Genomic DNA, 16,425 nt, shown 5'->3' with positions numbered 1-16,425 from the left:
TGCAGAATTTAGTTTTGTTAAAATTTGTGCATATGAAAAAAAGTTTATTTCAATACTCAAAGATACAGTTTTTGTAAAAGTTTTTAACCAAAATCTTTGATCTTAGATATTTTTTAAATTTAATAATTCAAAAGTGAACACTAGTGGTAGGACAACTCACCTAGGTAATGCTTTCATTTTGTAAAATGTCATTTAACCAATAACTCCGTCACGATGTTGCCAGATTCAAGTAATTCAGGGGTGTGTCTGCGCACGCGCTGCAGTAACTATTAAAATTTAATCCAAACGTGATGAGTTTTGATATAAAATTTTGTTTTTATAATTGCATTGTTGTAAAATAAGATTGAGTCCATGACATCTTGGTAAATACATAAATTGGATTTCGTTGTAAGCGTGAAAGTAATTTATTATGAATACTTATTTCTGCTTCAACACATATTGTATGGTGAGGGAGGTTTGCGTATGTATGTAAAAAATATGTGCATTTAAAAACACTTCTGTAACGGTCGAGTTATTATATATGCAATTTCGTTTTCATCTTTATATGTATGTAACAACTCCGCGAGAGAGAGTCAATGTCATGGCCTTCGTTAACGATAGTGTCTATAGTCAGATATTCGTTTAGATTCTATAGGCTATTTTTTCAGTTCTACCAATATAGATAGTCTAGACAGATTTGTTAACAATAGATGTATCATTAGAAGATGAACACCTTCAGAATTCGTGCAACACTATTTTACGGTCTAATTCCCACACAGGTATGAATAAGTTTCTCACATTTAGACTTCGAAATACCAGTACTAATTTATGGTCGTAAAGCTATATATACAATGCTTGCATGCAATGCGATCGAATATAATTTTAGAAACATTTTTCAGCGTTTCACCATTTTATTAACAACTAGTAAACTCGGCGAACTCCGTTTTGCCACCAGATGGCTTTGTTTTATGTAACATTTCGTTTGGTGATCCCGCTTTTCTGTTGAAATTTTTCCAGAATTTTCTTTGCTATAAACCTCACGGAGCCCGAGACCTTTCCAACGAATGCAAAACCGTGGAAATCGGTTCGTGCGTTCTGGAGTTATAGCGTCAGGAAGGAAAACCCGACTTATTTTTATATAGTAGATTACCGTTTAATAAAATATTAATATAACTCCCCGAGAGTATAGCCAGACGTAGGCACTCTCTTCAACTGTTACATTCATTTGTTACATAGCAATTAACATTTCATTATTACGTTTATATTCTATTGTTGTACGCGACTAATTAATATACAGTAAAATAAAATCCTCTATTATTTAAAGCACCCCGATGACCGAGGAACCGTGCAAATACATCTCACCTAGAGTTAAAAGTCTACCAAAACTAAATATGTAGTTATTTTTCTAAGAATCGCACCCACGAACATATTATTAGGTTTCTGAAATATGGTTCTCAAATTTTTGGTTTATTATATTATTCTGAAGCTCTATAAAACTTATTAATAAAAAAATGGGCTTATAAATACGTTTTACTTTCCTAAAATATTATTACGAGTATATATACTTTCATTTACCGCGTAGGTTATTACGCCTTTAATAAACAACACATTCACAGTCACTTAATACCCTGATAATGTTACCAAAAATTAGCGCAAAATGTAAGTTATATGAGTAGAAATCCAATACATTTTAGACTTGGGAGTGATTGCTAAGTATGCCACATCAATTCAACTGTTTATATTGTTTCTAACTTTTGTGTTTCTTTGTGCTTTGACATTGCATGTCACCAAGTTGTTTAATGTTTAAAGTGTAATTTAAAAATGTTGTGGAAGTTTCTAGTTTCCGAGGCGACGAATATTAGACACGGTTTATTAGGAGTATCAGAAATGTCTGCATATTGAAATCGTACATAGTTCAACAAATTATAGCTCATATTTCTTAAGACAGTGTTTCTTAAAGTTAAATTCGCGCTTTAAATATACCAAATTCTATGTTTTCTAATTTATAATATAACTCGAGTAGACTTAGAAGAAATATATGTTTACTTTGATTTGTATATCTTATGCATGTTAACGTGTTATAGGGTGGCTGGTACTCCAATATACTTACATTATATTTAACTACAAACAAATCAATTTCATTTCTGTCAAATAATTATGAGGACATGGTGTATAACCAGGTCGTAGGTTGAATAAAACAATAATTGTTTGGGGTTTCTCTTGTTCGGTCTAGTCCAGGGACATTTTTTCGTCTATATATGTTCTAATATACTCTTACTAAGAATAAAATATACACTTTTGTGGTGCGCGTGTCGCGAGATACGCCCTGGCTACATTGGTAATACATAGTATTATGTACGATACCCGTTCTTTCATTCTTGTTTAGGGTTAGTATGCACAGTAGAAATAATATCAATTGGAAGCAGAGTTGTGTACATCCAAGCCCCATCCAATGGTTTTGAGAACCCTTAAGATAATGTTATATATAGGAATTAAATGTACCAAACTGAAAAGTTTGGGAAGATCTGTTGTAAGGAATAATTTAGAAACGATAAAATTTTACGATAATAGTTTTAAACTTTATGTAATTTACCTGTTTTATTAACTGTAATTATTAATTTCATGAACTTTGCTACCTGGTGTCTAATATGAGAAGTAGTTCTACTAATTGCTAAGTGGTTGGAGGATAGATAGCTTAGCAACGTTAAGCAACTTTTAGAACAGCCAGAAAGTTGATGGGTTTAATCATAGATTTTTTTAGTAATTTTTTTTCATCATTGGTAAACGTAAACTTAAAAATCCTATTATTTTTATTAAATTATAATTATGATGATCTATAAATCGTTACGATGTATTTGGGGAAAACATCACACAAGAAATTTGAATTAAATAGTTTTTAGTTAAAAACTGTAGACAATAGTTCTTCCCATTCGCAGCGGTAATGAAGATCGCATGGATATAACAAATCAGGGGGGTCAGCAGAAAAAAAATGAATTTTTAACTATGTATTATTACGAACTTATTTGAAAATAAATATTTTTTATTTATAAATAAAGATATTTATAATTCATTCTAAATATTTATATAATATTAATATGGAACCCGACTGGCAATTTTTTTCTCAACTTCGATCGCGCTACGTCTTGCCTTTTTTTTTAAATAATAGAATAATAAAACAACTTATTTATTTACTCTCTACAATTCACAAAACTGTTATCAAATTACGTTTATATTGTCAACATAATATTCCTTATAAAAACAAAATTGAAAACAGTTCTGCGGACCATCCACATGGAATGCAGACGATAGAACAATGCACAGAGATCGATAGTGCAAGGCCGGCCCGCTCACACTCATTTGTAAGCTATGGTATGCAGTTAGCCCGGTTAAGCGTCACACATCGTGGCCAAAGCGCGGATGCGTCATCGGGAATACATATTATTTATTTATACATATAATTTTAGGATCTCGAAGCTCTAATGGCCGATTTACACGTATTAAGTTGACTAAAAATTTACTAAATATTAACTTAATTTTAAGTAACTTAACCCGTGTAAACAGTGAATTTAGTAAGAAGTTGCAACTTAAAATTTAGTTGCAACTAAACAAGGTAGAATAGAATTTTGTCTATTTTTCGGTTAAGTTGGTGGGCGTGGCTAATCACTTGACACGTTTGGACAGGCAAAATTTAGTTAAATTTAAGTGAAAAGCATAAGCTGGCGGAGTCATTGCAAAGCTATGCTTTTGCTTTCGGCGCTGGAAGCTCAAAAACTTATCCAAAACTATTTGTCCGATATGCGTATACAACAATTAATGAACAGTAGTAGAACCCCTTCCCCAATGAATAATAGTAGCCGTTTTACTCCTTCGCCTTCTTCAAATACGTATTACGTTGAGTCCCCAGAACCTTCACAATCATGTATTGGAGCATACAATACAGTAAATCCCCAATCAGGAAGAGAAAATCCTATAATATTTTGTTCTGTGGTCGTCTATCTTGAGCGAATAAATGAGTTTAACTAATTACTTAGTATTTTTACGTGTAAACGGTTACTTAAAATTAAGTCACTTGAAATTTAGTTAAAATTTAGTTAAGACTTGGCAACTTAATACGTGTAAATCAGCCTTAACTTAGAAGGAACACTCTTAAATTATTTCAATATAAAAATATTTTTTTCTTTTTCAGATGTTATTTACCTGCGTTTTCGCGACTTCCCTTCTCGCCCTTGTGGCGTCAGCTGGAAACGAGTACCTCCCACCAACAAAGGGATATAACTACCCACGACCGGATATACCATTCCCCACCACCGTTATAAACAGGGTAATAGAATCTTTAAGTGTAATAAAGTATTATTTTAAGTATTTTTCTAAATTTATTAAAAAACAGAAACATAAGTTTAGTCCGAGCAGTCTAGCTACCTGCGCTTTTTGTGTAGTGCTAGCAGATCACTAATAAGCCCACTTTTAAATGAAAACTTAATAATAATATACCCGTTTACAACCTCTAAATGTAGAGGTCTGAGACCTTTCATGACTGAAATTGTAGAGGAATTTTAGAAGCAAGCAGGCAAATCTTAACAACTTTCCCATTATAAGAATTTTGTCTACACTAAAGTTTATGACAACAAATTCATAGATTTTTATAAGACCACGAACACATTTGTTAAAGCAATTCCTGAAGATCACTTCTCTACATTTCTATACTAAAGTTTCTTACTATTCTGTTAAATATTCGTGTTGTTTATCAAAACGTTATTAACATTTACGCGATTTGATAGATCTCCGTCCAACCTTTTAATAAAATCTGTACCCACAGTTTCAGGTCATTACGCATGAGGTCACTGTGGGACCCTTCTAAATAATATCACATTCAATGAAACAATGCCTTACCTTGCTGTTACTAACACATTCAAATGTCAGTTAAACTGTTTATAGCACTGATAAAAACTATTATTGGTTTTTGTGTGAACTGAGAACGTATTGACATATGCTTTAGTCGCATATAAATAGCAAGTCAATGTTTAGTTACGTACGCCGTTATTTCAAGTTTTCGAGAGCCCTTTAATTTTAAAATAATGGGTAAAACTGAAATATAAACCCTAAATTAATAAGTATTGTTAATATGTGTTATTTATGAAATGTTAAATAAAATACAAAAAACATGATTTTTCAGCCAACTCCGCCACCATTCCGACCAACGCCACCTCCTGTAAGACCCACGCCGCCACCACAAAGGCCTACACCACCACCACAGAGGCCCACCTACATACCACCAGGACCCACTCCCGGACCATCTCCAACTCCTCATGAGGTAAGCTTAAGAAAGCAACTCCTACTATACGTCCCTTAAAAGCTTTAATTGAAAACAACGCCATCTAGTGGATTTAAATTTAACTTAAAACGTTTGGGTTGCCTGATAGAAGATATTGCTTATTTGCGTTATTACTTTAAAATCAGATTCAGTAAGATTCAGAGTAGGGACTTCACGCTAAGTGTGACTTCCGCAAGTAAAAATCATATTAAATTTGACGTGCTTAGAGGTCGCTGTGAAAATGAAATTTTCACAAATACATAATACGAGAATTTGCTATACTCGAATTCGTATAGCAAACACTTCTCCTTATAAGTTTAAATGAAATATTAACTAAGGAAAATTTCGCTCTTTGCTTTAAAATTAAGGTACAAAATAGAAAATAATGTTTAATTTAATTAGTACTAAAAATTACGCATCGTCAATATAATGATCGGGACTCTTTCTCGGCTTGGGTGGTACGTAAGTTTTCTTCTTAGTATGTTGCTCTTTATTTAAGTCTGAAAGAAATATTCAAGTAAATAAATTACTTTTAGTTTAGGTATTTCGTTGAGTATGATATACATTTAAGCTTAAAGCCAATATTTATAAATTAAACATAAGAGGTCATACTTAATCATTGCATATGTCGCGGGATAGTAACGCTTTATTTGGTAGAAACAAACCCTATATAATACAATATATGTTTATACTATTCTCAACTATTACGGTTGAAATCATGACGTATGCCACAAGAAACTATGATGTTTTACCGTAACTCAAAGCTATGACCATTATAAAGGATACTTTATATTAAATGGGATTTAAAATATTTATACCGTGCTGCGGACTATTCGCTCATTCAACTTGTTAAACTAAAATATATTTTAAAAATAGCAGTGCCGTGTAATAAATATGGATCAAAATAACATTATATAATAATAATAACTTATGTAATCTGCTTTTTTATATGTATGATTTTGTATATTGTGGTAACGAAGTGTAAAAAATAAATAAATCAATAAAAATTAAATTACCGTTCTCCGTATTCCGATCTTGTTCTTGATAACTTTCAGCTGAAAATAGGAAATATTTTACCTGTATAACAGTGGTCATTCCGATATATTATTCTTAATAACTCTTGCGTCATGCGTGTATGGCAAAAAAGATTCAGAAACGAGGGCGATAAGTACACGAAGTTTTTTTTCTGAATTTCGCGAAGTGTCTCCATAAGTCTGTTTGCTTTATTTTAAGGCCTGTATTCACTTTTATTAGTGATTAGTGCAAGTGATTAGTTCAGGTGATTAGTTGGCTGCGTAGTAAAGTGATTAGAAGCGTGTTCTATTTTTTTGCGAGTGAACTGCGAGTAGTGACGTCCCTTCCCCCTCACTCGCAGCGTGTCTGCCAAACTATACGACAACTGAATTAACTTAACAGAGCCACTAAACAATAATTTGACACTACTTGCACTACACACCTGCACTAATCATCCTCAATTACTAATCACTTGCACTCGCACTAATCAAAGTGAATACAGGCATTTAAGGCAAGTGGCATTCTGTGCATGACATAAGTTGCCGATTATTCGATCTTGAACATGCGGGTTACTCAATATTTCCCTTTACCGTGTAAATTTACTAGAATAATCAAAACCACAGCCAAAATGCACGACCCGCTCAGGGCTGAGATTCGCACCTACAAGACTATTATTATTATTAAAATTCTTTATTTTTTCCATTAATTCGTTCCCTATATATTACTTACCCGCTTCAGCATTGTTTTCTGCTACACTGTTATTATCCGGTTCATCTGTAAATACGTTATTAGACAGGAAATAAAATTATTCAACTAAAAAGAATCATTTACCAATAATTTTTAATATAAGAACATACTGCCCTTAGCTCGAATAAGGCGTATAATTTAATGTGTATCGTAACAGAAAGAATGTATTTCTATAGAAAATGTAAGCAGGACTCCGTCGGAATAATCAGTACAGATACCGGCAAACATCTTGAACAAATGTCCTTGCCTGTGCAGAAGCGATTTTTAGGTATCACTGGGAGGGAGGGGGAGGCGTGTGGTGGTGCGCGGCGGCGGGAGACGTGTCGATCGCGTGATTGGTCAGTTGGATCAGTTGAAGTTTGTGTCCCGCACTGCGCACACTTTCCCCCACTCCCTTGTTTAATGTTCAAGATGTTTGCCGATATCTGTATCTACGCTACGGTCCTAAATAATAACTTACCTAGTTATTTACAACATTTACTTACCCACTTGTGCTTCATTTTCTGTCGTCGCTTTACTGTCGTTTTCTGTTTTATCTGATTAATATTAATATTTGTGAATCAAATAATACTTTAACTATAGAGGTCACACACAAGTAGCTGATAGGTATCAAGTTTACTCAACTAAAAGTTTACGCTTGATAAGTGCACTCATAAAACTAGCCACTTTTACAGATCAAGACCTCAGTAACTTCCAATTGCGATCGCAATCTCAATAATGAGTTTTTGTAACGCGCATTGAAACATCAGCGCTATGAGATTGGGAGAACTACATCGAACTTGCATATAGAAATCTTGGGATCTGTTTCTGTCACTATTGTTAGGGGGACATCTTTTCTCGTATGCCAAACCTTCCTAATTTTAAAATAATATAGTTCTTAGTATCATATATTGCTTACCCGCCACCGCCTTGTCATCTCCAACACTATTGTTTTCCGGTTCTTCTGAAAGGTTTATAATGTCCGTAAAAATAATAATTGAACTATTTATTTCAGTCAATTAAACAAATTGCAAATAACACTGACGCACCCTTAGCTAGAACAATAGTCAATATATAATAATAATATTATTATCAATAATAAAATTACTATTGTAACCATATTATATATAAATTACTATATAACCACCAGGTTAACACGACTACAGATTTTACCTAATACTTTACTTTTACCTTTACGTGCTATAATAATACTTACCCACTTCGGCCTCGCTTTCTACTTTACTGTTTTTTTCTTCCTCATCTGAAAGGTTTAATTATTAGACCTGTATTAGACATGTTAATAATTTAATCACTAAGGGTAATTAAGCTTATTTTGATTGCTGATAGCTCTTCACGTTCTTCACGTAGGTACCAGATTCAGATAATATTTTTACCGCAAGGTTCTTTTATTTTTATATACAGGGACCCCTTCATCCTAGCCTATCAGACACGCAATCAGGCAGATATTTGACCGAGTGGCTAAGCAGAAGGGCAGTGTCGAAATCTCCCCTTTCTTAAAAAGGGCCATTATTATCTTAAAGGGTTTGCATCTCCCGCCGGGCCCGGTCGACAACTACTCCGGAAATATCGTCATACCGCAAGGCCAAGATGCCCTCTGTAATATATTAGTATATCCCTCTGTATAAAGTAATATATTTCGTGTCCTGCCTCGAGCGATTGTTGGTGGCGCTGTGTTTTAGTAGTCACAGGTAGTCTTCCACCACTAGGTAGTCGCGTCGTGAAAAAAAACCTCTCGAATGGAGTTGAGAGACATATATTTAGAATTTTAAAATAATATAGTTATTATTGTAATAACATCTGTCGGTAATATATACCAATATATTACTTACTCGTTACCGCCTTATTATCTCCATTACTATTATTTTCCGATTCGTCTGAAAGGGTTATATCAATAGAGGTTAATAAAATAGTTATTATTACTAACAAATTTAATTTAGGTTCACTTTTATGTATTTATATAAATCGACTCGGTTCATCTAAGTCTATATTAATATTCGTTGGTTGCCCCTAAGAAGAATCTAGAATCTTCTTTTCTTGAAAGAAGATTCAATTAGAAAGAGAAAAAACTCAGTGGCGCTTTAACCTTTTTAGGTCTGGGCCTAAGATTTCTGTATCTGTTTCGTAATTTGTCAATCTTATAGGCAAGTAGGTGATCAGCCTCCTGTGCCTGACACACGCCGTCGATTTTTTAGGTTTTAAAGGCACGATGTTTTCCTTCAGCGTTCTAGCAAATCTTATATGCGCACATGGAATGAAATTGGTTGCCGGGGAAAAAAAAAAATTACCGATGTAGCTGGGCGGTAGTATTTCGCGAGACGCGTAACACCATTTGTGAAGTAGTTAATTGTAATTAATATAATATCATGTTTTTTTTTGTAAACATTTTTAGAGATAGAAAAAGTCCCTGGACACAATGGCAGGGGTAGAGTATTATTAATAATAAAAAATTGCAATATTATTTTAACATCTATATAAATTACTTACCCGGGCCCACCTCGTTTTCCCCTATACTTTCGGGTTGGTCTGTAAGAATATAATTTTATTTTTTTTTCATATTTTTTACAATATTTTCGTTCATTAACAAAATATTTTCTTCATTTATTTTAACTGTAGTCTCTACTCATATCACAATGATAAACTACGTTCTATCTACGAAGGTTTTTATACATATCTACTTCTATTTTCACTTTCCAAACTCTTATTTTCTTTATGCGTAGAATCTGGAATTTTTTTATTGATCAACAATACGTGCGAATAAATATTGATATTTTCTTACTAAAGCTAAATAAAAGCCAATTCTTTGTATTGATTTAAATTAGAACATTACATTATCAATCAATTTTTAAATTTTACTTACCGGCACCCGTTTCCTTTTCTCCAATACTATTAGGTTCGGGTTCATCTGTGAGGTTGAGACATTTTATCATGATTATTGTTTTAAGAATTTCGTTTCATTAAGTTATTTGGAAAGCATTTATTTATTTATAGTCGGAGACAGAGCACATCAATCTATAAAATTACCAATTTTCAAAACTCCCGGAAAACTTTCCAGGTGAAAATAACTGTACTAAAAACGTGCAAATAAAAATTAAAATGTTTACTGAAATGGTTAAATCAAAACTAATTTATGACCTGTTTAATTTTACTTACAATAAGCGAGAAGAATAAAATAAAATATGTATTTTAATGTTAAATCATGGAATGGACTGCAATTATTCTGCCAATCGAATAGGTACGAATGGCGATAAAAATGTTACTTTTATAGTTCACATAATATTCTTCAATAGTTAAAGAGGTTCTAATACAAAGGCTTACCCTTCTTTTTATGATCCCATTGTACACATACCTTTATTTTCTTCACTTTGATGATCTTGAATATCAGATTTTTCTGATAATGGACGAGAGGACAGTGAAAAATAAATGTTTTTAAAAACGAAAATTAAAAATTAAAGATTCAAAAAATGTTTGCATTATGTCGGTCTGAATATTTAAATAGTAAACATACCTTTATTTTTTTCACTATCATTTTCTTTAGTATCAACAGATTTTTCTGAAAATGGACGGGAGGACAGTGAAAAATAAATGTTTTTAAAAAACAAAAATAAAAAAAAGATTTAAGATATGTTTGCATTATGTCTGTCTGAATATTTAAATAGTAAACATACCTTTATTTTTTTCACTATCATTTTCTTTAGTATCAACAGATTTTTCTGAAAATGGACGGGAGGACAGTGAAAAAAAATGTTTTTAAAAAACAAAAATAAAAAAAAGATTTAAAAAATGTTTGCATTGTGTCTGTCTGAATATTTAAATAGTAAACATACCTTTATTTTCTACACTATCATTTTCTTTAGTATCAACAGATTTTTCTGAAAATGGACGGGAGGACAGTGAAAAATAAATGTTTTTAAAAAACAAAAATAAAAAAAAGATTTAAAAAATGTTTGCATTATGTCTGTCTGAATATTTAAATAGTAACGATACCTTTATTTTCTACACTTTCATTTTCTTTAATATCAACAGATTTGTCTGAAAATAGAGAAAGACAGAGAAATCAGGAATTTTCATAAACTAAAACAAAAAATTGAAGTTAAAAAATAATACCTTCGTGCGTGTCTGAAAAATTACATTGATTTAAATTTAAATATTACTTGTAAATTGTAAACAAGTGATGAACATAAGAGACTTACCAGGTAAATAATTTGTATCGACTAAAATGAAAAAATAATTTGTTTTAAAATAAATTTAATTAGATATTTGATTTTGGTTGAGTTGGTATTTCTATGTGCATTAAACACTCCCTCGCACGGCAAAGGAAAACATCGTGAGGAAACCGGCATTCCTTAGACCCAAAGAGTCGACGGCGTATGTCAGGCACACAAGGTTGATCTACTTGCCTGTTACAAAAAACAAATGACCATAAACAGATATAGAATTCTGAAGCCAAGATCAAAGGTTGTAGCGCCACTGTTTCATTATGTGTGTGATGAATAAATGTTTATAAAGTAACAATAGTTTAAGTTGTATTCATTTGGTATTATTATATTATGTCTAGTAAAAAATCAAATTCGAACATCTGTGTTTTGCTTGGTTGACTAATCAAGTTTATTATGTCTACCCACATTTTTGGTGCTGTTTTGTTTTTTATTTTATATATGTACCTACATCTGTGCGCTCTAATTTGTAATTTTTAATCTTAGTTTTAAATATGTGTTTCTCAGTAAGTGAATTATGTATGCAATTCTTATGAGAGTTAAAGTTATTCTTAAACCTAATTATTTATCTGAATTTAATATATTTTTTTCTAATACAAGTACATAAGCCTACATTTAACCGATTTGTTAATCTTTAAAGATGAGAGGAACTTTAATAAGATTTTAGTGTCTGCGTAATTTAAGTCGTGTTTCATATGACAACCGATAACTTTGACAGATGGGAGAGTTTGTTCCAGACTTTGTTCGTAATTAAGAGCCTCTGAATAGCTTTAAATATTAATTAAATATAGAGGTTTCATACGAAAAAGCCACTTACTTTTTATAGGTCGATCGGTTGTACATTTAGTGCTGAAAAGTCGAGTTGTCGCTTTTTGCAGTCCGCCCGTCATTCTATGTGTCATCTTAATTTTCTGGGCTTGACGGACTTTTAAATAAATATTATTAATAACTAGTCTATACATCAATTAACATACCAATCCTTATAATTACATCTTAAATAAAAAGCTAAAAATTGTAAAAACTCGTTTTGTATAAAGCATATCAAATTCGTATTAAAATGTAATTTCATGTCATTCGGCCATACCTACTTGGTCAAATTTAAAAAACTTCACAAGATTAGGAAGTAACACTAATACAAACAAATATTTGCTGAACATACACATTTTTCTTGATTCTTTAGGAGTCCACTCACCGTTTTCAAAACCTAAAAAAAATTTTAGTAGTAATAATGGTGGTCGAAAATGCGTTTTGTAAATTTGGTAAAAGTTTTTCTACATAAATCAACTATGATTATCCTATACTTCAACACAGAAACAGTTTTCAATTATATAATAATAAAATTCTTACTTGACAGTATTTCTCCATATTCTGTAAAGCAGAATTTAAATTTTCGTCACATAAATATTAATAGTAGCATTTTCATCTCTTTTGAAAACATATGCAGTCTAAAATTCGTGAAATCGTTTACATATAATTAAAACAAAATTTATCAAAAGCCCTTTCATTAATATGAAAATATAATTAACCCGTGTTGATACAGCAGTATCTGATAAAAATCACCTAACGATCAAGAATGTTACAAATTATAATTACCCATATTCATTAATTTCACTCGTTTCCCTGAAATATATATATATTTTTAATTCCATTTGTATCTTTAAAGAACTATGTTTTAAAGAAATAAAATATATTACCGTAGTCAGGATCTATAAAAGGAAAACGGTTAGTAAGTTTACAATAATTCAAATAACTAGATTTGTACTTAGATAAATTATTTACCAATATCATTATTTGAAAGTACATTATGTGGAAGTATTGCAGCCATTATCTAAAATCAGACGATTATGAAATTACAGTACAATTTATATTTTAATTCAATTACATTGAGGACTCGGTTTGGAATAATGACTTAATCGGGGTTTATTGTTTTGATTCTAAACATTTCTAGTCCCGAGCTTAGCAAACAAAGTCGACGTCCGTCGTTATTTAAGCCAGTTTTTGCGCTGCACCACCACTATGTAAAACAAGACTTAGGGTCCTTCGAGAAAAGAGCGTACCGTTTGTTAAAGGGCCGGCAACGTACGTACTTGCGAGCCTTCTGGCAATGTGAGTGTCTACGGCCACCTGCTCGTTTTAACTTTTACCCCTGTTATTTAAAAAAAAGGCGTTTTTTTAAATTACTAAGTAAGTAATAACTAAGTTTTGCGTCGGTCGAAAATAAACCTCAAATGTAAAATCTATCTACAATAATTCCTGACATCCATTAAATTAAAGATCATTAAAAGCGACTTCAAACCGCCAGAAGAAGGTTTACAACTCGGCGTGTGATTTTTTTTAGGTACTTACTTAGCAATATCTTTCCCAAATGCCTTAAGTGTTAAGTTTTAGCGATAGAAAACGGTTAGGTTTCTTATTTATGTTACAGGGCCAGGTGGTATTCAAATGAGCTATTGTGTATAGGACTACTTAATTATCTACTCAATGGTTTTATGATTTATCAACTATCTCGTATATGATCCAAAATTTTTACAAGCAAAGCACGTGTAAAGAATTTTGTTTAATTCCAGTTACAAAGTCAAAATCAGCTTTTTAGTAAGAAGTTCAATAACTTACAATAATGCAAATCACATTGCACACAAAAATCATATTTTTAAAAATATCAAAACTTGTATAATAAAACGATAAAATGTAATTTTTCCATTGCAATATAAAATTGTGCAACACAAGAAGGTCTATAACATAATCTTTTATTCGAATAGAGATGTAATAAAATAAAATGTGTTTATTTAAATATTACTGAGCAGTTACGATGTTTTAGGTTCTTGCCTACTCATAGTTCATGGACATATCTGTGTTTGGGAACATCATATAAATTTTCTTCATAAAAACCTGTCAATTTCTTAGGTTAAAAACTTACACGTGACTGAGGTTACAGTAAATAACTTGACTAGTATCGAATAGTAAAAATCTAACCTAAAATTATACAATAATTTTAATCCTACTTATTAGAAACAGTAAGTTACACAAAAAGCCTCGCTAGTAGTCACGACTTGTATGGCCTTATTTTAAACATCATACACTCTGTAAAGTATCATAATAGGACAGACACGTATATGCATCATATGTATATTCATATGTATATCAATGACATTTTTATAGGCAAGTGATAAGTCTTTCGCGCCTACTAACTCGGAACAATATTTATTTCTATTTACTATGGAAAAGCGGTACAGTACTATTTTCTATAAAAAAACATTATTACGTTTCAGCATCACAACGAGGACCACGAACATCACGAACACCACCATCACCATGAGCCTGGCATGCCTTTTGACTTCGCTTACACTGTCAACGAGGACGGTAATGATTATAGCCACAACGCCATCTCTGACGGTGACATCACTCGAGGACAATACCGCGTCGCCCTACCCGATGGACGTACACAGATTGTTAAATACACAGCTGACTGGAAGAATGGATTTAACGCCGAGGTAATCATCAATGTTTACACAACAAATCCTGTTTAAAACACACTTCATATTTTAAAACACGTATTGCCACTTTACAATCTTCATCATCACTGCCTAGTAAATTAACCAATTTGTGCAAATGCCCGATAAAAATCTCCTAACCTCGATCATACACTATTCATCCTGCCGAACTCTTTTACAAGTCTAATTTAAATTAATATAAAGGTCGGCAACACACCCGCTGGCAACCGTTATCACTTTATACAAAGTGACGCGTCTGCTCGTTAGCCGCCAGCGCCATAAAAAATTTTAGCAGGCGTTAAAACTCTTTTGACATAGTGAAACTTTTCAGAACCTTTGTGAAGTAACCAGTGTTTCTCTTGGATTGGCACAGTTTCACATAAAACTAACGACAAACGATGTATATTTCAGGTTTCGTATGAAGGCGAGGCAAGCTACCCAGACCAGCCGAACGGCTTCCGAACTGGTGGTCAGGCGTACGCCCCTCCGAGCCAAGGAGGCGGTTACCAGTATTAGTATTAACCTTAGATAGATGGCGCTGTAAATAATAATAACTTCAAAAGTGAAGACTCAACAAATATAACCCTGAAAACTGTTTTGAGAAATTTAAACAATTTACCAGATTTGTATAGCTGTGATAATTATTATGGTCAAATATTTCAAATTGAAAATTAACTGTGCACAATTGATACTAGGATCAAAGTAAAAAATATACTTCTATATATAATTAAAGTAGAATATTTCTCTAAGGTGAGCTGTGTAAATTTAACTTAAAAACACAAAATGCATACCATCTAAATACAACATTAAGATAATGATAAAATATACAAATAGCAACTAAGTAAACAAACTGTAGTTATAGTATGTAAAAAATATTACCTACATAGATATTTGTTGTTTATGCTCACAGCTGGGCTGACCAAATATAAAATCAAAAGATTTTGGAAATCTATTGATATTGGGATATATACTAAAAGATTATATTTTGTAAAATACTCAAACACCACTGCCTTAAATAAGCTTAATTAAGACACTTATTTAATCTTATACTCTTTGTTTAATGCAAATAAATATATTTTTATTAAGATGAACTCTTTTATTTAAACGTGTTTCCAGAGTGTAATATAAATATTAACAGGTTTTTCAATTAGTACAAAGTGATTCCCAAGTTTCAATTATATTTTTACTCATTTAGGCAAAGGAAAGATAGAAAATACTTCTAAATCACAATCTTTATGAACCGATTTCATATGCCGTATCAATTCTTTCTTTAAAACAAATTTTTTACCACACACATAGCATATCTCTCTTTTTTCTCCATGTTTTCTTTTCATATGATCATTTACACGACTCTTGTTCACAAATCTTTGATTACAGACTAGACATTCAAATGTTTTGTCATTTAAGTGCAACTTCAAATGATTATTTAAACTTTTTTATAGTGGAATGTTTCCCCACAAATTTCACAAATGATATCTTTTTTATGTGTGTGAGTTTTGTTGTGTTCCGCCAATGCACTTTTAGTATAAAATCTTTTGGAACAAAAACAAATGTATGGTCTAGATTTCAAATGTTTACTATTAATATGACCTTCTAATGTAGTCTTACATTTTGTACTGTATTCACATATATCACAAGTATATAACTTTCTGTTTATTTTTCTGTGTCC

The 16,425-nt window shown here is 31.9% G+C and overlaps 1 protein-coding gene and 1 long non-coding RNA gene across 2 annotated transcripts; both read right to left on the bottom strand.

Moving 5' to 3' along the window:
* Positions 1-5,604: 5,604 nt before the first annotated feature.
* Positions 5,605-8,926, bottom strand: LOC125055451. Its single transcript, XR_007117891.1, has 7 exons — positions 8,881-8,926; positions 8,247-8,291; positions 7,950-7,994; positions 7,537-7,587; positions 7,034-7,078; positions 6,307-6,345; positions 5,605-5,790 (listed from the first exon to the last, which is right to left on the bottom strand). It is a non-coding gene; the product is annotated as an uncharacterized LOC125055451 (long non-coding RNA).
* Positions 8,927-9,527: 601 nt separating this feature from the next.
* LOC125055567 (nipped-B-like protein) lies at positions 9,528-13,317 on the bottom strand. The gene is made up of 15 exons (XM_047658026.1): positions 13,045-13,317; positions 12,960-12,971; positions 12,859-12,885; positions 12,613-12,633; positions 12,425-12,469; positions 12,083-12,190; positions 11,242-11,262; positions 11,156-11,167; positions 11,036-11,080; positions 10,876-10,920; positions 10,717-10,761; positions 10,557-10,601; positions 10,398-10,439; positions 9,909-9,953; positions 9,528-9,574 (listed from the first exon to the last, which is right to left on the bottom strand). Exons 1-15 carry the CDS (start codon positions 13,088-13,090, stop codon positions 9,528-9,530), a joined length of 606 nt encoding a protein of 201 aa, XP_047513982.1. The 5' UTR covers positions 13,091-13,317.
* Positions 13,318-16,425: the final 3,108 nt, after the last annotated feature.

Source organism: Pieris napi, chromosome 13, assembly GCF_905475465.1.
Source record: "Pieris napi chromosome 13, ilPieNapi1.2, whole genome shotgun sequence".
In the NCBI taxonomy this organism is placed as follows: Eukaryota; Metazoa; Arthropoda; class Insecta; order Lepidoptera; family Pieridae; genus Pieris; species Pieris napi.
Note: the sequence above shows the minus strand (reverse complement) of the source record. Positions and strands in the feature narration are given on the sequence as shown.

Coding starts and splice junctions, on each gene's coding strand:
- LOC125055567 (XM_047658026.1), bottom strand. CDS start 13,090: ATGGCTGCAATACTTCCACATAATGTACTTTCAAATAATGATATTG. Junction 10,921..11,035: donor TGAAAGTGTAGAAAATAAAG/GTATCGTTACTA, acceptor GTCCATTTTCAG/AAAAATCTGTTGATACTAAA. Junction 10,602..10,716: donor TGATAGTGAAAAAAATAAAG/GTATGTTTACTA, acceptor GTCCATTTTCAG/AAAAATCTGTTGATACTAAA.